Source organism: Trachinotus anak, unplaced genomic scaffold, assembly GCF_046630095.1.
Source record: "Trachinotus anak isolate AG129_WGS33_773 ecotype Australia unplaced genomic scaffold, CSIRO_AGI_Tana_v1 ptg000016l, whole genome shotgun sequence".
Classification (NCBI taxonomy): domain Eukaryota; kingdom Metazoa; phylum Chordata; class Actinopteri; order Carangiformes; family Carangidae; genus Trachinotus; species Trachinotus anak.
Genome location: NW_027273867.1, coordinates 21382124 through 21405372, shown reverse-complemented (window position 1 = coordinate 21405372; position 23249 = coordinate 21382124). Strand labels below are relative to the sequence as shown.

The window sequence follows — 23249 nt, the reverse complement described above, 5'->3', positions numbered from 1 at the left end:
TTAATTTCTTTCAATTATTATTGTTTGTTTCTTATGTATATGTTGGATTATTTGCTTTCCTGTAGACATACTGCAAATTCTTGTTCAGCTGACTCTAATGTTGCAGGATTCAACAATTAAAGGTCCCATATAGTATAAAGTGAGTTTTCCATGTGTTTGTGATTATAAAGCAGGTCTAGGTTCTACATTAATACTGTGAAAGTATCAAAGCCTCAGTCCACAGAGAAATGCACACAGCTTGTATTCAGAAACTGAGCCTTAAAACAAGCTGTCAGGACTTCTGGAACTTTGTGATGTCACAACAAAGCAGTCACTGCTCTCAGCCATGTCCCAACTCCAGCCCACCTGGACCCACCATCCAGCCTTGTAGGATTTGGTTTCTCTGAGTGTTTATGTGAGTGAAAAGTGTGAAATCTGCAACATTTTCATTTGATCACTGAGAAAACAGCCAATCCGGCTCTGAGCCTCTCTTCTGATTGGCTCACTGACCTTGTTACTAGAGCTACAGAAGCCTGAGAGAGGAGATGTAAAACTACACTGAGATGGTTGTCTGTTCTTAAAACCACAAATATATCTTCCTCTGGATATCAACACTTCAATTAAATGTAAAATATGGGATTTTATAGAGTGGCTCTTTTTGGTAAACTTCCATGGAAATTTAATTTAGTTGTAAATTTGCTGATTAACTTGATTAACTGATAAGTCTATAAAAAATGAAATAAAAAAATTTGCATTATTTCACATTCCCTTTTAACGTTTTGATGAGGATGGTTTGAAAATGATGAATTTATGATTCACATTATTTCCATACTCACAGCTCAGTAAGCCTTTGTGCTTTGTATGGAGGAATCTGCATTTGTTGTTCATCCACTTTTTTTCCTTGAACTTCTCACCTGTCTGTGTATTTGGCTGCCAACAGCCTGTTTACAGCGTCAGTGTTGTCGCACCACAGTGCAGCGCAGGTCAGACAACACAAACCTGACCCACATTCAGCCTCCCTCGTTTGGCTTGTGCCTCTGGGCTGGACTTCCTCCAGGGTTGACAGCCAACCCTCAGGGTACAAGTGTGATCCAGAAGTGGAAACACTGCACCTTTACCCTTAATTGTAACTGGCCTGCAGGAGCTTCAGAGCAGAGGCGCTGAGGCAAGTCAGAGGCAGGCGGGCTGTGGCGGTAGTTAATCAACTGTTCAGAGAGAAGCTGGGGCATTCCTCAGGTTTTTGATAAACTACACGGTCTTTGTTAGTCTCTACGTTACACCTGCTGCAATTTAAATTCAATTAAATATGCAAACATTATAAAGTCTTACAAATCTGGTGTTTCCCATATAACAGATTTAAATTGCTTCCTAACTCATAAATACATGAATGGGTGATCATCAGCACTGTAAGAAATACAAACAGAAAAAACTCAGGTTTATCAGTATTTATTTATCATTAAAACATATTAAAACATGAAAGCAAGAGCAAACAGTGCATCCCTCCTCTGGCCGGCAGACTGTTTGTCCTCTGCTGGATGCCTCCTGGTACTGCATCTGCATCACCATCTGCAGCTCTGCAAGGCCAAAGAAGGAAAAAGTTTGCAGCAGAGATTTTTAAACTGAAATGCTAAACTGAAATTTTCATCCAGTACAAGTTTCTAGATTTCTTTACTTTAAAGTAAATGAAACAAACCATTTTTATGACATAATGATGTTTCACATTGATGCGTGAATGATAAAGTGCAGGGAAACTAACATGGAAGTCATCCTGACGTCACCACAGTGCAGTTGCTGAGTCTTCTGCAGCTCTGGTATTTTATTAGACATCAGTCTTCATTTCACCTACAAAACAAGAACAAAAAAAAAAGTTATTCCACTGATCAAACAAAGGCCAGGAGGACCTAACTTGTAAAAATGAGAGAACTGAAGCTAAAAACAGCTAAAACAGTGAGGTATCCAGATTTTTTAAAGAGCAACAGTAAGTCCACTTTTTGAGTTCAGTTTCTTTATTAATCATTGTTTATTTATTATCCATTTATTCATATTCTATAATGAACTGATCCCAGGCCAATTTTGTAGTATCTAAAATTTTGTAAATTTTTCCACAGGAAAAAAAAAAAAAAAAAATCTAGTAATTGTGCCCAATATGGAAGAATTATGAGCAGAAAAATGTAGCAGTAACAGAAATACTGCCTCTACCGCTTGTAAGCTTGGAGTTTATTGTGGTGTGTTCTAGTAATTGTTGTTAACGTGCTCTCTCCCTTTGATTCATTCATATCCCCCGTTCTCTGACTCTGCAAACATCAAGCCACTGTAAAGTCAATAGGTGTCAAATGCATTTTTGAATTTGTTCAAGCTCAAACACAGCGTTAAGTTCCAACTGTTACTTGAAGACTGGACATTTCGAGATGCACCAGTGATTTTGCAAAATACACTGCATTTACAAACAATGTTATTTTAATAAAATTTAACATTATAACTCTTGAATTAGGCCCATTTTTACTAACTGCTGACTCTTACCGTGCTTAATCGATGTGGATTCTCAGCCTCCCTCCACTGGTCGAGGCTCCTGTGTTGAGAGACAAACAATGAGAGCCTGGCAGTGAACTGGTCAGCAGGTTTCAACTATTACTTTGTTTGTTTGTTATAAACACCATTATTGTTTTGAGGTCGCCACTTTTGAAAGACAAAATGACAGCCTGTGCATCTATGTGTATGTGTGTGTTTTGTATGGGCATGTGTTTGTGTGGGTGGGGAGTGGAATTTCAAATGAAAACTTTTTTATAAATTGTGAACAAAGGTTGTGATGTTATAATGTTGAACATGCATTACAAGTAAATAAGTTAATGTTTATGTCAGCGTGAGGTGAGGTACAAATATGTAGTATGACAAATTCACATACAGGTAGAGTTATAGAAAGGCATCTCGGCACACTGACATAGAGTCATTTGTTCTAAAACTGCAGAGAGGACGAGACAAATTCAGGACGACGACATTCACATCTGTTGCAATCCTATGAATTCTGTTACCAAGCCATGTGAAGCTGGACTTCAGACTGACACATCAGGGGTGTTACTGCGAAACCCCACGCAGAGCTGGGAGCTACAGAAGTTGGTCACTTTCAGTGCAGACTTTAGGCGGTGCCCTTTTAGATGAGGCCGTTAGAGGCCAAAAGGGTCGTTCTGGCATCACACTCAGACAGGACATAGAAAAGATTTTTAGCCAATCAGGATTGAGGATTTGGTTAGAAAATGGATCACAGTGCAGACAGATGCATCTCGAGAGCCTCCAGGGCTGGTTTCATGGCAGTGACTGAACACAGTGCAGTTTCCTCTTCATCAGAGCTCGTCAGAGCTTGTGAGAACCATAAAGTCCAGGTAGCACCATGGTCCTTTGCGGCTACAAGACAACTCCTACGTACAAGCAGTAAAAGGAGATGGCCACAGTCGTCATGTTCTGTACCTTTTCAACATAGCTGGCTGGTCACTGGCATGACAGGTCATTCAGGTGTAACAGACAGAGTGACAAATATGAGTGGTACTGCTCTGAGAGGAGAGAAGACAGAAAAGCAACAGACTCCAGCGCTTCTGCGAACTTTACTCCAAGAGGAAAAACTATGTCTCTTAGTTTTCATCTGACAAACCCATGACTGCCAGCAGGATGAGACACAATCAGCAGATACATGTTGATATATTTTTGGTGCGTGGTAGGTCTGTCTTAAAAACAACCACTGTTTAGATCAGGGGTTTGAGTTTTGTAACGACAGTTCCCAACAAGGTTTTGGCGATGGAAACAGGAAGTATGATGCTGCCAAGGATTCAGAGTTACACTGCAGGGTTGAACTCAGGCTCTCGTCTACATTTGGGCAAACTGCCACCATTAAAGTATGGTGAATTAACTATTGGCTGTTCTTGTTTACAATATACCCATCGATGTCCACACAACTGTTGCAGGATTGAAAAAAAACCTGAAAACATGATTCAAGTTCTTTCTTTCTCTGATTTCCAAGCTATTTTATGGAAATTTAAACACGATGGACATTAAAGGTGTGAGATCCTTTAGAAGCGCAAGTCACACTGAATCTAAGAATATGTGTTTCATTTCAGTGTGTTCAGATTTGACTGAACTATGATGCCAAGGAAGAGTGCGTATTTTAAACAAACTCCACGGTAATAGGATTTTGTTGCACAGCCACTGCTGCAGCTCAAACTGCTCAGCTTGGCGATAAATGGGCCAAAAAAAGGCAGGACAAGCTACGCCAACCTCAAGTTGTTTTCCAATCACTGGATTGACCGAATGCCTTCACCTCTGATTTAGACGTTTGCTCCATTTTAAAAAGTCTGGTTTAGTGATTAACAGTGGAGTTTTTGAGATGGCTGTGGCTGTTAGCGGGCTGATGATTACAGCCCTGCAACCAACTTTACTTGTGTTTCTTACCCATACAACACTCATCTATTATTTATTAAGTAATGCACTGGTGTAGTAGTCGGGCCATACTGTTGGGGAAAAAAAACAAAACAGGTAGTGTCGACACTTCAGGTGATAGAGAATCAATCCCCAGTTGATAGCTCATTATTCAACAGACAGAGGTTGTAAAGTAAAAAGAACTGAAAGTGAGAAAGTGAAGAAACAGATGAACTGAGGAAATCAGTCATTTTCAGTTTGAATTGAAATATTTCCATCCTTCAACAGAAAGATTAAGTCCACACCAAATGCCATCTATACAGACACACAAAGTCAGAGGTTAAAGTGCAACAAACTGCACTGAGCACTGGATGAAAACATGTCTGACAAAGATTTTCATTTTCTACCATCCCGCCCAGAATAACCCAAGCAGCATGTGACTGGTTTCACTTCAAAACCGCAGACGTCCCAACCCAGTACCACAAAAATTAATGATTATAGTTTCAGAGACATTTTACAGACAGAGAAAAGGAGTCAGGAATAGTGATAACAGTGCTGCTGATGTTTACACTACTCACTGGCAAACACATTTTGCACAGTTTGTATGACTTTAATAACTGGTTATGCTACTGTGGTTCACACTACAACTAGGGATGTGTGAAAAAACAGTTACCTTCTCTAGTTGGTTCAACTCATAATATTTTAAGTACAACACCTGTTAACTGTTGCATCTAAGACATTGCACAGCTGTTGCATGTTGTGAACAAGCAAGGTGGAGAGTGGGACAGATGGCAGCTCGTACAACCCGCACGGTTTGGCAGTATTTTGGTCTAGAAAATGAAAACATTGCATGTAGGTTGTTTCAGAATAAAGTGACATATAACCACTCCAGAACAATGCATAACCACATTCAGCACAGGCATGTGGACGTGCAAGGTAAGAAGGCTGCTGGTGCTAGCACTGCTAACATTAGCCACACTCAGCAACCAATGTCATTGTTGCCTGCCGACATTGAGATCCTGATTAAACTGTGGTCAATTTGACCATTTTCTGATTGCCTGCTTACTTAAAGACTAGTTGAGTACTATGTAAATTAAAATCTCCATTTAATTAGCTGGGAAATTAGTTGTTAAAACCATCCCCAACTAGAACTACTACACATTTTATATATGAAAAACTAAAACTAAGTCCTTAGACATTTATGCTATTGTTTCTGAAGGGGCAATAAGCTGTCAAATGTAGTTATTGCAAGTTATTGCAGGAACCAAACCAGACTTTATTTCTGCACCGTGTCTTGATCTGACACAGCACCGTTGGACAGTTTAGATGTAAAACATGCTCAAAGATGGAACCACTCACAGAGCTTTCCAACAGTGGAAAATACCATCACATGGACTTTGTGTTTGACCCAAACCCTTTTCTGTTTGCTGGTATGCAATGGTCCATGTCCACTGCTGATCGCCAACAGGTTCACTGTTCAGTTGGTTTTAATACTTGCAATGCCAAAAAATAAAAACAGGACAGTTCCTCTTAACCTCCAGATTTTGCTAAATAAGACAAGCGTGTCAAGCCTCAGCACTGTATTGCACACATCTGCGTTTTGAAACTGTGGTGTTGAACCAGTGACTCAGCCGTCCAATCAGTTGTTTTCATGCATACATACAGAGAAGCCAAAGTACTACAACCACACACACACATACACTGCACAGGCTATAATGCTTTGCTACACCCACACACAGAAAGGTTGAAGATCAGAGATCTGCACTGTGATGCCATTCTTTGTAAGTGTGATGCCAGAAGCCCTGTTAATGTCACTGAGCAGTGACATGGGAAAGAAGAGTTACGTTATAGGAGAACTATGCATCTTGTATTATAAACATGGATGGGACACTTACCTTACGTGTTCAGCTGATCTGTGTAAGCATACCTCTGGCTGCAGTGCAAACAAGTCCAGGCTTTACTGTCCACTGACTTCTGCAGAACTACTCATCGTCATTGTAACCCAACTGCAGAGTAGAGCCTCTACTGTGGACTGGGGCAGCCTGTCTCTGACAAGCTGGCTGACAGCAGCTAACACACCTCACATTTACCCAAAGACATAAAATACACACACGCGCACACACACAACATGCCATCCTCTCTTCAACCGTAAGGTGCATGGGACTTCCTACCTCAGGTAGGTTGGTGAATAAAGGCGCTTGGTCAGATACACAAGTGTACTTTGTGCCGACAGCTTTGAGATAGTGAATTTTTCACAGAAGAGGACTAATATATGGGGGAGGGGGGCTTGAGGCCTTTGAACAACTCTGGACAAAGAACTTCTTTTTATGAATGTCAGTGCCAAAGCTTTGGTTTCAAATTTTATTCCAATGATACAACTCAAAATATGTTGGTAACAAGGGACATTCGTGTTTTAGACATCTGTAATTGATGTTGCCATTAAATAGATTTTGACTAACTTCTGTTTAAGATTGTCTTTGGTTTCACTGTTTACCCCAATGACACAAAGTCAAAATGTGCAGGAGATAGGAGACATCATACTGAATCTCTCGAATGTAGTGACTCTACAGTCTATTAAATGTGCTTGGCACTACCTTAAATAAATCTTGACTCAGAACCTCTATTGAAGTGTCAAAGCTTAGATTTCAATAATTTCCACAATGCGTTGAAAAAAGGGGACGTACCGTTTCAAACTTTGTAATAGAGTTACTGTGGAGTCTGTTAAAGGTAGAGTAGGCGATTCTAATCTCAAATACACACTATCAAATTCAGTGAGCATCTCATTGTCTGCCAACTGTCTGTTCTGTATCTGCGCTGTGTTCATAGACAGCCGAGGTCCTGTAAATAGGATATAAACAAAGTGGTTGACTGACAATTCCAGCCAATGAGCAACAGGGGCAATCATGCTCGTGCACAGGACAAGAGAAAGAAGAAAAGGGGACATGGGGGGAAAGGGGCACTGGGAGCCAGAGGCAGTACATGCTTAAGGATAGTGTCAATTTAAGGATTACCAGGGGAAGGAGAAGGAACCTTTCTGTTGCCACCACACTGTGTGGCGTTCTGAATGGGATTAGGGTTAGCTTAACCCTACATGAGAGACTGGTGGCAATGTTAATGCGAGTGCATGGCAGTGTATACTAATCGCATTCTCAAGGACAGATGGTTAAGGAACAGCCACAGAGGATAAGGTCAGAAGAACAAAAATTTTAAAAAGAAAAGAGCTTTGTTAACATCGGCGAGGCTTTCCAATGGCGGACTGCGCAATGGAGTAGGGAAGAAATTCAGCCCTGGATTTATCCACTAGGACCAGCCTGCAACCCAAATGACAGGCACACAGAGAAGGCCGGGACAGTAACTTTATGGATTTTTTGGATGGCCCACTGCTGCAGTGGCCAACCAGGTTTTGTCCCAATGGTGCAGATAGCCAGTCCAACTATGGTGGAGAGACCTCCGGAAGTTGAAAGGTAAGAAGACAGATGCAGAGGCTGGTCAGTGCTTAACATTAGTCTTGCTATGTTTCACGGAGCCAATAGGTCAGTATTGTTTTTTCCCCATTTGCTATGGTTTTTGATAGCCAACCCCAAGTGGTTAGTTAGAAAGCAGGTACCAGTGTCACATTTGTGTGTTCAATGATGAAATGCGTTCGAAATGCTGGGCTCGGTAACGTTCCCTTCCTTGTTAGCTTAGCTACAAACCTTTGTTCCTCTTTTGTCACTGTAGTTTTATAAAAACAATCTTAACTAACTCCCATTAGTCATACCCCATTTTGTTGAAGTGCATATAATTTGTTTGATGATATTCCAAGGTTTGTTTTGCCTCAGCTATGAGAGAGAATCCACTTCCACACCGTATAAAACGCTCTGGATTGCACTATTGTGTTGTCAGGGATGGAGGGTGGGGGTGGGGGGGGGGTTCTGAAGGAGAACTGATGGGAGGTTGCATTTGTTTTTGCTGTTGAGTTCAAATATCAACAGTCTTTTCAAGCATCGCATACTCCACCTTTAAGCGTGCGTCATACTTTTACTTTTCTTGTGTCTAAGAACCTTTAGACAAATCTTGACTACAAGCCTCTCATAAAAACTGTTAATCTCAGAGCTTTGGTTACTGTAATCCTTTCAGACATGGAATATAAATGATTACTGGCTTTGTTTATTGGGTGAATTGTAGGTGAATGTTCCTCATGGTTTCATTTAAACAGTACAGGATTGTTATGGAAAGAGCAATGGCTTGTGAATGATGTTTGGCATCCAACACGTGAGATTAGACAGAACAGAAAGTTGTGAAGAACAGCAGCTTTCCTTAAATTGCCTGGTTATCTCGTCCTCGGTACACAGACTTGGTGTTGGACCAAATTCCAGCCATTTTTACAAGCTACTTTCGCTTGTGATGTTGTCAAAAGAACTTAAAAACAATTCTTCTTTCCGCGTAGGGATTACGTTGCAGCTTTTTAAACATCACTTCCTAGGCTGTATGGACTGGTAAACACAATGTGAACACTTATCCATCAATGTGACTGCATTCAGGGGTGTATGTCTGAAAGGGGCTCATTTTTACTCCAATAATGCAAAGTCAAAACGTGCTGGCAATGAGGGACATGTCTGTTCTGAACCCCTGTTATGAACCTCAGTTCAATCTTCTTTACTTGTGCAAAAGAATGGCACTATGTTAAAATCTTACAACTTTCTACGCTGTAGTCCAAGCCATAGAGCCACTGCCTAACACAATGATTGTAATTTCCTCAAAAACAGGTGCTATTTGGTCCTTGAGATGGATAGAGGTTCCTTCTTAAATCCGCTCTGAAAGAAACTACATACAGCTTCAGCTGAATGTATAAATTGCTAACTCTGCAGTTACCACTGACTTTGAATTTCTTGGTTTGGAAACTTCCTTCTCATAGTCCAACACCTTTATAGACGGTCAAACCTGTTAAAGAAAAACAAATGGTACACAACACCAACAGACAGACATAACATTACAGGTTTTAAAATTTACACTTCAGTCCAATTGTATTCCCAAATCCACCTGAGTATTTGTTGTCCTGTTTTGTAGGACGCTGTCCAGATGCTGTGTGGAGAAGGAGAACTCATTAAATTGTTTCTTTTTAAACACTAGAAAAACCCTAATTTAACCTGACACCAATACAAAACCTAATTTAAAATGTTTATTTTGACTTTACCTATTTACTTAACCACAACTGCCATTATGACTTTACTACACACCAAATTATATTACATAAGTAATATAACATCTATATTTTTCACACTTATGGTAGTAAAAATAGGTAATTATCTTACCTACTTCAAAGTATTGAGTATCATTTACCTTTTCCCTCTGATTTTCCATTTGCTTCAAGGGGATATATTTTAATAAAAATAATCCAGTTAAACATCCAAATACTGTCCATAAAGTTGGTCACCAGAAAGGATCTTAGTGTTTACAAAAGCTCTGTAATGGCAAAAAATCTCCTCGTCCATCATGATAATGTGAGAAAATGCTCCTTCAGGAGTAAAGCATCAAATTCCTTATTGGTTTTTCATTAACTTGATTTCCATTACATTATTTTATGAAGAAAAATAAACATACATTACTAGAGGCCATCTACAGAATATGAAGTCTTGATAAAAATCCCCAGTAAGCAGTCATAATGTTGCATGAACGGTTTTAGGTGGAGATATGAAAAATAACAAATACACTGTCACCTGTCTACAAATGCAGGAGCTGTGAACAGGAGCCAGAAGAAATTTCGCACCTGAAACTACAGAAACAGTCTGCTCTCAAAGGTTTTGTGAAAGTAATGACTCAAATCTGCTATCAATAAAATTAACAGAAAAAGTAACAGAAACACAAAGTGTTAAAACTTACTTATCCACATCATTTGATAAAAGATGTAAATACTCACGTTTTAGCCACAAGAGCAGAATATAGTTTTCTATGAACCAAGATCAAACATTTGTGCATCTGATATTACCCAAAATCCATTAAGTTGCAACTTTAAGACAATTGTGTTCTTGCATGTTTGCTAGAGTAATGGTTCTATCTACAGGTTTCGCAGGAGTCTTTTCATACAGTAGGAAAGCCAAGTGGCCAAATCTGCATTGTGACCTTAGTGTCAATATGTACTACACTGATCCACGAGTCAAAATGTGTTGATGACAAATGGCTTCATGCTCCAAACCTCTGTGCATAGTTGCTTTGTATTGTTTTGTACAGTGTAAGCTGAACTTTGCTAACTCAGGAAATTTGCACATGTCCATTGTTTAGGTTATTTTGCACAAGTATTCACGAGTCCACGCTATACAGCCACAAATTCCTCCACAGTCCACAATCTTTAAAGCTGGTCAAACCTGTTAAAGAAAAAATGTACATAACACAAACACACGCAACAGTTCAGGTGTACACTCCATGATATCCAACAGCATTACCAAATTCTCCAAAGTATCTGTAGTCCTCTGTTTTGAAGCCATAACAGATCTGTTTTGAAGGGTTCTCAGATGCTACACAAAGAAGCAAGATTTATTTGGGATACTTTTTATAAGCAAGTAAAAATTCGTAAATATCATAATATTAATAGTTATTATGTAGGGTGCATTATCATACTATGCACAACTGCTCTAGGATGGGTTGATTGCATTTACAGGTCCAAATGTTGTCAGCCATTGGACAGAAAATGTTCACAAACGAGGACTATGCAAGTGACCCCAAAGCTAGGGAAGAAAGCCACTTACTGTTCATCTTGAAAATGAGCAAGAGTAGCATGGAGGATAAATATGACCAAGGTTTAAGCCTCTCAAACTACTGTCAGAAACTGACAGCAGGAGCCATTAGGATCAAAAGTAATGTCACTGTCAAGTTCTGCAAACTATGTCTGGCTCTGCTTTATCTCTCAACACATTTTCATCACAGAAAATTCAGATAAATGTAACAATTAAGGTAAATGAAATGTGCTTAGTCTCAACAGTTAACTTACTGTTTAGGTCCAAACCCACCTATGTAGTATATGCTATGTAACTATGAAAAATGCGTGCTAAGGCAAGTCAGGGAATGGAGGAATGATGGCGTAATACCTCCAACAGGTACTGAAATTGTTCCTTGTGGAGGGGTCAGAGTGGGCTGCAGAATGAATCTCAAATGCAAAGTGACAATAATAAGGATGGTTAAAACTTTTTTCTGCTGTGTTATGAGCAGAGTTTGACACTGGAAGTTTCCATTCATCTGCTAAAGGCGGAGAGTTTGTGCTTATCTTGAATGGGAATATGAAAAGGATTTTGTGATATCACAACTGAAAATGTGATGTTACATAAGAATAATTAACTAGGTAACTGAATCTCTCTTAAAACATGCCTGAAGATAACCTTCATCAAAGGCATTAAATTAAATGTTTTGTTCTTTCCTCGCAGCTTTCTCTAAAGAACGGTCGAGATTAAACATGTTAAAGCTTGTGACTTTCAATGCTCTACTGCCTAGTTAGAAGGCAGGCAGTATAGGTGAGCAATTATTGAGTTACCCAGACTGAAGGCTATGAAATTCTTTTCTTTTGTGGGCTCTTGCTACTTGTAATATTTTCATAGATGACATTAATACCACTATTAAGACCTATTTAAATGTAAACCAGTTCATGATAACAGCCATGGGGATTTGTTGTCCAAGGCTGACCCAACAGTAAGTCCAAAATCAGAACTGGGGAAAAAACTAACTCAAAGTGCTGTGGTGCTCAGCTGTGTGTTAGTAACACACTGTGGTTTATCTGTTACCAACAGCAGCTGCAGAGGATGCTGAGAGAACTGTTTTCAGCCATAGGGCTGATTTATGCCGTCATCACTGGAGAATGTATCTGAGTATAATGTATCTTCATGTATCTAATACATGAAATAAGAATTCAATGTAAAAGCTTATTGATTATTAACAAATACAACTGGTCAGACCTCCTTGGATTTAAGAGGAGACTCACAAATTTGAGAATGTGAAACTTCAGCATGTCTTGGCATTAAAGAGTGGAAAAGGAGCAGTAGAAACGGGCTGTAAATTCCAGTACGAGTATTATACCATATAATTTCATAATTCTGTGAGAGAATGGTCAAGAACTCTGAAGGTCACTTGTTGACCTCCAGGAGAGGTGTCAGGCATAAGTGTAATAATTCTGAAAGCTAGTGTACATGATTGAGACTCTGGAAGACTCTTTTCAGTGAAATAATGCTGATGTAGGTTTAGGATTTTTATTTTATTTTTTTTTAAAAACAATGTTAGTTATTTTTGCTGACTTTCATATATTACACAAGACGTAAAAATAAGTTGTCGCTATGTCCCCTGTCTCCGAGGGGAGACAGGGAACAAAGACAGAAGAACTGTAATACCTTTGTTTCAGTTTCTGTTGGTCCTCATGTTTTCAAAACTGACCACCATACATGATAACATAAGTCCAGCTGGGCTCCCTTGCCAGTCCTGCAAAGGTAAATATTTTGACTATGGTATGGACATTAGATCCAGATGTGATTTCAGGCCAGTTCCTTCAGCAAAGACTTCCTTCTGTGTTCCTTTTACACACCTACTCTGTAGACCTCTGATGTACCTTTAAGTCCACTACTGAAACAGACTACGTTTACATGCAGGTTTATAAAGGATAATCTGCCTTACTCTAACATCCAAACTAACATCCACGCAGCTGTTAATATGTTTATACTGTAGCCACCTAGAGGAATGAGATTATGGTCATTTTATTTACTTAACCACAACTGCCATCATACTTTAATACATGGCCAGCACCTACAAACTGCAACTCTTTTGCACAGTAGCTGATTTTTTACACCAATGTAACCATAAAAAGTGAGTTTAAATGCTTCTTTATGTCCAATAACACATGATTAAGAGAAATACAAACAACAACAACTGGGCCATCAAAGGCCTGATGAAGTAGCTCAGTAGTGGGTTGTTGTTTATATAAATGGTCGTGATCTCATTACAATTTGAAAACTATAATCAGTCTTCTCAGAAGGTGGCAACTCTAACTGTAAGTGCAGTTTGTCGACTGTGGGTTGCTGTGATCCTTCAAAATATTAGACTGCATGTAAACATAGTCAATAATCCCAGGCTGAGAACATGCACACAAGACACACACGAATGTCGACTGTGTGTTAGCGACAGGGCCAATGCCCGTCCACTTGATAACCTACAACCACACACTATACCACAGGCTTCTTAAAGGTTCTATGTGTAGTATTTCTGCTTTCCTGGAGCATTGCTGTAAAAGCAGAGTGACTTAATGACACGTTAAACAGTGTTTGGCCTGGAAATGCTAAGATGCATATTAAAAATATATAATAAATTGAGCCCCATGTACAATACAATCATAAGTGCCGGATGCTGCCTGGTCTACAGACATCTTAGCACATGCTAACAGTCTCCACTTAACTACCACTTAATTTGATGGGAAGTAGAATGAAGAAGAAAAAGGACGAGGTGGAGCATTTGCAATGAGTATCCCCTTCAGGAAGGGCATTTTTTAAAATTGCGTTATGCACATCACTTAATGAAAAGGTCAGGAGTGTGGCAGAGATAACACATAAACCCTTTAAGACCTAAAGTGGCAGATGTATCCACATCATTTTATTTGTGCAAACAACCAGTTGGTTTGCTTTTGGAACGCAATGTACGTTTCAGCTTTTAGGAATAAACGTTAAAGGTTTGTCCTGATGGAACCAGTTTATCTTTATTATAGTACATGCTTTGACTGCAAATGTATGGCACAAAACACAGCCATAAAAAGTTGAGAAAAATGTTACAATTATCACTTCACGACGACTCACAGAGCATAATACATCTATAAAAGAAAATTGTACATGGGTCAGAAAGAACTAACGGGTCACACGAGGATGATGACCTACCTTTCCAATCTAATGACAACACAAAATAAAAAATGAAAATATTGTCTTTGTAGTAAAATGAGCAAATTGTCAGGCTAAACTGTAGCAACAATTTAAACTTAAATACAAGAAATACGACTCAACATGTTCGTTTTGAAGAATCTATACAAAGTTTGCTGCTGGGAGCATCAAAGAGCAGCGCTTAAAAACGGGGTTTCTTAACAGGACCATCAAACTCCTCACGGACCCTGCCGTACCCAGGGTTACCAGGACCCATTCCCCTAGGACCGCCCTGGGCAAAGCGCTCGTTGCGCTGTGGGGGTCAATTTGCCAGGGAGGTGGACAGAAAGGTGGGGAATAAGGTATGGAATCGGGTCAGTGCGCAAGCACACAGTTCATGTCCATATGGAGGTGTGCAAAAGGTATGGCAATAGAAGTGGTTTGTTTTATATTGTGAGCAGATTTACAACACAACCAGCAGGAGACACATCCGAAGAAACGGTTCGTTCCAATATGAAGATCCACAGGTGCCACAGGTTACATACGGAAAAGGAAGAGAGGGTAATGCTTTCGTTAGTCAGTGCCTACCTAGTATGGTCCCTCCAGTGCATGCCAACACTAAGTCACTATTAACCACTAAGTCCTTCGTGGTTATCAGGTCTAGCATTTGTAAATGCTGACGTTTACCTCTTCATCTTCATGACCTTTAAATATGGCAACAGATACTTGGCTAAATCTCTTGATAGTGGTATTTACATAATACACATTATTGATATATGTATCAATCTATAAATTATAAGATAAATAATAAAAGATAAATGGAGAGAAATTATACAGCATTCCTTTTTTGCAGACCAAATTAGACATTTGGTAAAAAAGGGCTGTGAAATTAGATGCCACCATACAAATTGTAAATTGAGAGTTCAAAGATTTCCTTAACAGAAATGGCACTGCACTGATAAAATACTTAAATAATGGTCCCATACGTAACCAGAATCTGAAGTACAGGGACTGCACCAAATATATATGTAGAATAATGGCACTTGGGCACAATAAAATGTCAATATTGTACAAGACATTCAGCTCAATCATTTTTCCAACAAAAAAGCAATTTGTTAAATCAAAATTCACTTCATATGCCAGTTCAGACGAGTTCTGTGAAACTAGAATAGCATGAGAAGAAGTGAATGACAGAGGCCAAAAATCCAACAGAGGAGAAAGACTTCGATTTTCAACACAAAGCTTCAATGGACTATTAAAGTAAGGACAGAACATATAATGTAATGTAGTGCAACTGTAGAATATGAATGTTTTGAACTGGATCTACCCAACATTAATCTTCACAGCCTACTTAATTATCAGATACTTATACTGAGCTTCACTTTTAGGTGCGACTATTAAATTGCAGTGTGTAACACTTCATGCAACTTGATGGTTTGAGAAGTCGTTGCACTGCCAACATCAACACTGCTGACAAACTTGAACCTGAAAACCAAGTATTAAGTATAAGAAAATCTTTCCTATAATCACTTTAAAGGCAAATTGTGCCTTAAATCCAAAGCAAGACTAAAGAATTAGGCCAAACGAATATTTGCACAAGTAAAAAAAAGTCTGATATATCAGAAGCTCCGAATGTACAGCACACTGTCTGTCAAATACAAAACCTAGTGCAATAAGTTGCAGCATATGCAAGCTTTTATGTAGAAGAGCAAAGGCTGCTCTACAGTTAAGTATTCTGGAAATGCTTTTCACTCAGGCCTTATGATGTTAACACACATTTAGAGGCTCTTTCTGTCAACTGTAACCTGGAAATAAATGTAACACCTAGAACCTGATTGGTACTACAATTCTGCCAGAAGCACAGATATCAGGTTTGGTCCACTATTCACCAATATCATCCTAAACACAAAGTCACAAGGCTGCGCCTGCCCCACCAAGTAATCCTGCTATAGTATGCCATTTGGACTACTCGGTTCAAGATTTGATGCCTTATACCATCAGCCTGCACTAAAAGCTTCATAAATGCTCAGTTGTTAAAAAAGAGGTTGATGAGAAGGAAAAGGCTGCTGGTCCAGAAAATGAACTACACCCCTACTGTAGTTCTTTCATTGACTTGTAACACAAAAGAAGCTATACACAGGATTTCACACTGCCACCCAAAAATACACAGAGCCTGTTCATATACATCTTAATTTCTTCTCATGACAGATGATGCGCAAAACTGCTGCCACAGTATGAAAAGTGTGATTTAAAACTGGATAAGCATGCTGTCAAAAGTTGAGGGGGAAAAAAACACTGGTAGATGCCACTCTGCCCGCAGTCAAGAAAACGTGCCTGTCCAGCTCACATGAGACAGGGCTTGCAATGTCAGTCCACTACACAAACGGTGTGGTACGAGTGAGAAGAGCCACTGAAGTCTGTCTACAGCTATCAAAGAGCACACTGGAGAGAAATTTCTTTTCATTTAGTGCAGGCTGACGGTTTCTTTGCGAGAACACAGTAAGGCTTGGGTGAACATAACTGAGGGGGCTTGGCGTGCCACTGAAAGAAATCCTACGAAGCAGGCAGCATATCTGTCACATTCAACAAGCAACCCGAAAACGGCTGTGACACAAATCATTCACATTCTCCCCTCCTGCCTGGCCAATCGGCTTCTATATTTACAATCAGCTGGGGGTCTTTCCAACAGAAAGGAAAGCCGAGCACAAACTACATTAACTACTGATCTTCCCAAAAGTGGGATACATTACCATTTCGTTGCCCATCAAGCCTCCTGGGGATGGTCCCATTCCCTGCTGCCCCTCAAAGCCCATTCCACCCATGGGGAACTTCTGGTTGGATGCTCCAAAGGGCATATCTAACAGAAACATGACACCAAGTCAAGCACACATACTGCATTTGAAATAAACATGTCAGATGACTCCTGATGCAGCCTGTTGACAGCAAAGCTGACACGGTATGATTAGTCAAAATATTAATGTAAATGTTAAATTTCAAAAGGAATCACAACCTTGTAAAAAGGGAAGTTAACTTGGTTCATAAATTTGGGTTTTTAACTGAAAGTGATTTAAGAGATTTTGATAAAATTTTATGGTCATGTAGCAGGCTTAAGACCATTTTGTTCAACTGTACCATCTTAAACTGAGAGGCATTTATATCATTTAGTCATTGATCATAGATAATTACAAAGATATATATGAAATGTAGCATGCTCATGGTGCCTTATAAGTTTTTTGTTTTATTTCTATCATCATAATTTCAGGGAAACAACAGAGAAAAATCGATAACTTACCACCCATGCCCAAAGCTCCACCGGAACCCATTCTCATTTCCCTGTCCCTCTGTAATAAAAAGTCAAAAACAAGAGAAAAAACGTCAAACAACGCAAATACTGATGAAGTATCTCATTTCAATACATATATGTATATTTTTGTATTCTAAGGCAAAATTTAACTCACATCCATGAAGTTGCCCATCCTGTAGTTCTCCTCACGCTGGCGGCGCATCTGTTCCTCCATCTCCCTCTTACGAAGCATCTCCTCCTCACGTCTGCGTCGCTCCTCCTCTTGTCTGTTTTAAAAAACAGGAAACATACAATCACTCATGATCTAGATCTGATCCAAGTTTGGACTCTTATTACAAAAAGACAGCAACAGCCAAAAATTCCTCATCGGATCAGTGTAACAGAGCTTGTGTATGAGAGGACGCCTGGCACGACTACCTTCAGTCTCAATCGACAACCAAACAGAATTCTACCCAATAAATACCTGAGCTGCATCTCCTTCCTCTTTTGCATCTCCTGACTGTGCAACTCCTCCATGCGCCGCAGTTCCTCCTGTCGCCTCAGCAGATCTGCAGGGATACATGAAACCATATGAGTGTCATGCAGCTTTTCTGGTGATAAGACCTTCTTTTCTTTCTTCCAAGCTGACAACATTACCGCTACACATACCTTGTCGGAGCAGATTGGCCTGATGCTCGTGGTAAGCATCCTCCATCTCGCTCTCCAGCTTCTCGCGGGCCTCGCGCATGTTCTTCTCCACCTGCTGCCTCTGCTGCTTCTCCATCTCATCGAGAGACTTCCACCGCTTGGAGTACTCAAATTCAAAAGTGCCTGGACGAGCAAAGCGCGGAGGTTCCTCTCGCTCTCTGTACACACAAAACACAATACATAAAGTTTTATCACCTGCAGTGCTGTACTGAAATAACAATTACATGACTTTATTTCCATGAACATTAAAGACACAGAATCAGTCGAACCCGTGGGCTCCTGACAAATGAAAACCATCTTACAAAAGGAGAAAATTGACATTGTTATGTTCACAAATTGACGTGTGAAAAATGTTTTTCAGGTCAGTGAGAAACAAATGCCTGAACAGGAAACACAAACCCCAAACCCCTTTAACCTGGACAAATACTACAACACCTAAATCTTTTGAAAATGGTCATATTTTGATTTCAGACTTTTATTAGTGGTCAGCTGTATATTTTATGGGTACCTGCGCCTATTGTCAGGCATGATCCTACCCCCTCCTGACCTTAATTCACATTAACATCTGCCACTCCATACCGAATATTGATCTTTCACAGCTGCAATCCCTGAACTACCCCACCCTCCCCCCATGTCCACATCACACCATCTGCTGCTTGGAGAAGCACTGGAGAGTAAAGGAGACCATATTCAACTCAAAATCAAAACATACTTATTTATCCTGACGAGGACAAATGTATGTTGTGAACATGTTATCTTACGCTTGATATCTGGGGTTCTTCTGTGCCAGTTTCTCTGGAAGACCGTCTTCATCATCAAACTGCTCCAGAGGCTCAACAATAACAGGCCGGGGTGACCTGAATGTCGTGAAACAATCAAAGAAAGACAAATAAGCAAGGGTTTCAAGCATTTTTAAGGACATAGACTGGAACATTATGAGTAATGCAATGTCTGTTTTTAGAAGTCCAACTTTACTTACGTGGTGAGCAGGAAGACACCCTCATTGCATCTATCCAAGGCTTTTCTGGCTGCGGGTTTGGAGGCAAACTCAACAATACCCCTGCCTGTGGAGCGCCCACGATCATCTACGATGACAATGGCCCTCTCAACCATCCCAAACTGTGAGAAAGCTTCTTCCAGGAGTTCATTGGAGACAAACGGTGACAGATTCTTCACAGACAGAGCTGCAGAGTGTGTGGCAAATCGGACACGCAGAGGTCTGCCTTTCATTGGCGTGTCGTCCAGTTCTGCCTTTGCTATCTCTGCAAGTGCACGGGACTCCTGCAAGAAAATGTAACATAACTATTAAGGTATGTGCAGGCTAATGTCTTATTATAATAGTATTTACTCCAGCACAATCACAACTGATAACTTATATTTCTTAGCACCATGAGTATATAGCATGCTTAATGGGATGTCTTACCAATCGGATGAAACCAAAGCCTTTGCCTTTGTTGATGAAGACCTCGCTGGGCTCTCCATATTTTGCAAAAAGCTTCTTGAATTGCTCCTCTGTGATGTCGCTGGGCAGGTTACCGATGAACAGACGACACCGCTGTGTGTATGTCTTCTCACCGGGTTTTAACAGCATGGACAGCGTTGCCCTAAACCCCTCCTGATTGACAATAACAGTATGGATTGAAACTCTCAAGTCACTGTGCAAAACCAAATAATACAAATATAGGTTAGCTAGGACGGTTATAAACACTAGCAGAGAATTCACGTAATACTAGTAAGTCCAAGAATATTAAGTAGTTGTGCTTGCGTTCACGTTACCATTGTATTGAAAAGTAAATAACGTCTTATATTACCTATCATTTCACCATTCACTCGCCCATCCCCCACATGTGCTCGAAGAAGAAAACAAACTTGATCTATATTTTCTGAAGTAAATTATCAGTCAATTGTGGTCCACAAAATGAGTCAAGTCAGCCAGTGAAAACTGGCGCAAAACAAACACTATTTGAGTGTCACTTTTTTTGTTTCACCGGAGCATAATTCGCTTTATGTGACTGTAGTTTTTGGACAAGATGGCGGACGGCTAAAGCGAGTCAAGTGTGGTGCGCACGATTTCAATCGCAGCCAGTGCCGCCATAGGTTGAGGCAGACGACTGGGCTAAAGCTCAATCACCGTGAAGGGAATGCACTGTAACTCCGCTCACCCCGGCTGGACAGCGTTTCAAATCAATCGCACTCTTAGCCGTGCTGACTGGACTAGCACTAGCTAACAACAATGACCGTCGACGCCATAAACTCCGGTAGAAAAAGTTATAATAACACCGACCTGTGACTGGCTCTCGCCTGACTCCGCTGCATTGGTGTTCATGCCCCTTTTCTCCGGCTCCACTCTAGACTTCATGGGCGGAGGTCCTGTCCTCTGGCCTTGTTGGGGGCCTGTCTTCTGGCCTTGCTGGGGGCCTGTTTTCTGGCCTTGCTGTGGCCCGGCCTTCGGGCTCGGGTGTGGGGGCTGCTTCTGCTGCTGTCCGTTAGCGTTTCCCATCGGCGACTTCAGCTGCTGGTTCTGATTGTGGTTCTTGTTTGCCTGATTAGGTTGAGGGGAGGTCATGTTAGGTTTCGGTGGCGGGGACTGAATCTTCGGCTGAGGCACAGGGGTCGTCGGTTTCTGTTGGTCTGGCTGTTGCTGTACCGGTTTCTGCTGCTGCATCGGGCCTTTCATCGTGAGAGCCGGGCCGGGAGTCGGCGGAGGGATAATGGGCAGCGACTGGTTCTGTTGTGGCTTCTGGGGAGTCGTCTGTGGTCCATGATTAGGCGGTTTGTTGAAATTATTATTTGGCCCCCTCCGATTTTGGTTCTGATTTTGAAATGGATGGTTCCTGAAATTTGGGTTTCCCATTACTCCACCCCGCATCGGGCCGCCGGGGCCACCGCCTCTGCGTTGCTGGAAATGATTCATCCCAAGTCCACCGCGATTATTGTTAAATCGAGACATTGATTCTTATATCAGTGAAAACTATTATTAAAATACCAAAAAAAACCGTTAATGATTTTATGCGTCGCAGCCTCCTCCTGCCGGCGATTGCAGGTCGAACTTCTCAAAATGGCGACTAACGGTTGAGAAGAAAGGGGTCCTTCTTTCTCCGGCATCGTGGGAACCGCCCAGCGGCGTTCATTGGTCCGCTGCTCGGTGGGAGGAGCCAACAGAGCCCGTAGTCCCGGTTCGCTTCTGAACCTAATGAGGAGGGGACTATAAAATTACCATAAACCATAAAATGTGGTTTTTCCATGCAGAGTTTTAAAGTTTCAAAAATCTTTTTATTGGCCCCCTATGTACATCATAGCTAGAAACCACTATACAGCTGCAATAATTAATTTGTTGGTTAATGTATATGGAGAGAGAGAGAGAGAGAGACATAATATTATACTTATTATTATACACTGAATGATGAAAGTAATAAAAAAAAATAATTGTCAAACCTTTTAATAATGAAAGTAATTGTTGGTTGAAGCCTGACAGTTCTCCTATGATGGACTAATACTACAATGCCTGAGTATTCGGTATGTTAATTACATGACAGGAAAAATTTAAGCACTTTTTTGAGATTTAAAAAACAATGACTTGCTCCAATCTCTGTCATAAGACTTGGCAATATTAATTAAAGCACTGATTATAGCTTTTTCCATTAGAGGACATTTGTGTTTGCTGAATTGCACATTTTACAAATACGTTTTATGTCTATCTTTCACCAAGTGAATCCGTTGTCTGATATATATGAAGCTAGACAAAATGAAAGATGCTCAACTCAGATAGACGTTTTTTTTTTTTGTCATTTATTTCGCATACAGGTGTTTTGGAAACAAAATAAGTGGAGAGACCATGAGTCTCACCTCAACATGTTTTCTTAATGCTCACCATTAAAAACAGACACAAAAAAGGATGAGATGACAACAGTGACAAAACACAACAAACATAAGTCCAATAAACCAAAAAAAAAAAAAAAACATATAGAAAGTTACCAAAAGTAACCAATGACAACATACAACCCAGGAGAAAACACGAGACAGTGCGATGCCGTCACACACGGGGACATTTTTTTGGAATAATGAAAAAAAAGGTGAAGGTGTCAAAGAGGAGGAAAAATAAACTAAACACTGAGAAGCAAACAACGCAGGGCTGCATCAGTGACAGGAAAATAGGAAAGGACTCAAGGAGATAAAAGAGACATTCATTGATTTATCAGCAACAATGAAAACAGATGTCTTTTGTCCTTTTCCACTGTTTTTTTGTTTTAAAAATCAGGTTTGAGGATAGCAACATAGAACAGGTAATCATGAGGAGAGCAAAATTAACATTCACAAAGGGAAATGCAGAACACCTGATGTATACATTTTTAAGCACACGACTCCTCAGAGTTACACTCCTATGTCCAAAGATCACAAGTTGTTCAAGATTAAGTTTTTTATTTGTAAAATCACCCTTCAGTTATGTTGGAACAGCTTCTTGCCAAAGCCCTCCCAGTGTATAACCTTTTTTTTTTTTTTTTTTCGAACTATAATAGTGTTGGGTTTAACTTTAAATCTGACCTTTTATGTTCTATTAGTGGGTTACAGTTAAGTTGCCAAAGGAGGGAGCTGGTAAGGGAATATTTTCTTACATTTAAATGGTCTTTGCTAGTTTTAAACTCAAGACTGCTTTGGTGTCATGGAAGAAGACATGGAGGAAGCAGGTTTCTCCAGACTTCGAAACAACCAAACAACCCTGAAAATGAACTGGCACTAATGGGGAGGAGGCTGTTCATGGGGTGGGTGCAGCTGAAAGGGTAAAACTTGAGTGGAGGAAATGTTTGAAGATGACGTGTCGGTGGGAGGAACAGTGAAACGACTCATGGTGCGCAGTCTGTGTGGGTCTGCAACCGTCTGGAGTGATGCAGGTCATGCAACTCATACTGGTCATTCACCTGTAAGCCTACAGAAATCAACCGAGGTACGTTTACATTAAGAATCACATAACCAAAGCAGAAAGCGACTACTACCATGCAGTTGTGGAAGTTTTGTTAAAA

General features: G+C 40.3%; 1 protein-coding gene across 2 annotated transcripts; it reads right to left on the bottom strand.

Moving 5' to 3' along the window:
* Window positions 1–1409: 1409 nt before the first annotated feature.
* Window positions 1410–21333, bottom strand: sfpq (splicing factor proline/glutamine-rich). 2 transcript variants are annotated; one of them, XR_011693789.1, is made up of 12 exons: window positions 20516–21311; window positions 19655–19846; window positions 19211–19512; window positions 18993–19088; window positions 18193–18389; window positions 18008–18092; window positions 17699–17810; window positions 17533–17581; window positions 16991–17097; window positions 2500–2548; window positions 1736–1821; window positions 1410–1553 (listed from the first exon to the last, which is right to left on the bottom strand). XR_011693789.1 is itself a non-coding variant. In XM_071499350.1 (10 exons), exons 1-10 carry the CDS (start codon window positions 21179–21181, stop codon window positions 14443–14445), a joined length of 1917 nt encoding a protein of 638 aa, XP_071355451.1. In that variant the 5' UTR covers window positions 21182–21333; the 3' UTR covers window positions 14061–14442. The 2 variants fall into 2 exon arrangements, 1 of the variants encoding a protein (XP_071355451.1); XM_071499350.1 differs by lacking the exons at window positions 1410–1553; window positions 1736–1821; window positions 2500–2548 and adding an exon at window positions 14061–14553 and having other exon boundaries at window positions 20516–21333.
* Window positions 21334–23249: the final 1916 nt, after the last annotated feature.

Excerpts from the sequence above, each read along its gene's own strand:
- sfpq (XM_071499350.1), bottom strand. The coding sequence starts at position 21,181 with ATGTCTCGATTTAACAATAATCGCGGTGGACTTGGGATGAATCATTTC. Across the intron at positions 19,847-20,515 it reads CAGGCGAGAGCCAGTCACAG|GAGGGGTTTAGGGCAACGCT; the intron begins GTCGGTGTTATT and ends ATTGTCAATCAG. Across the intron at positions 19,513-19,654 it reads GCTTTGGTTTCATCCGATTG|GAGTCCCGTGCACTTGCAGA; the intron begins GTAAGACATCCC and ends ATTTTCTTGCAG.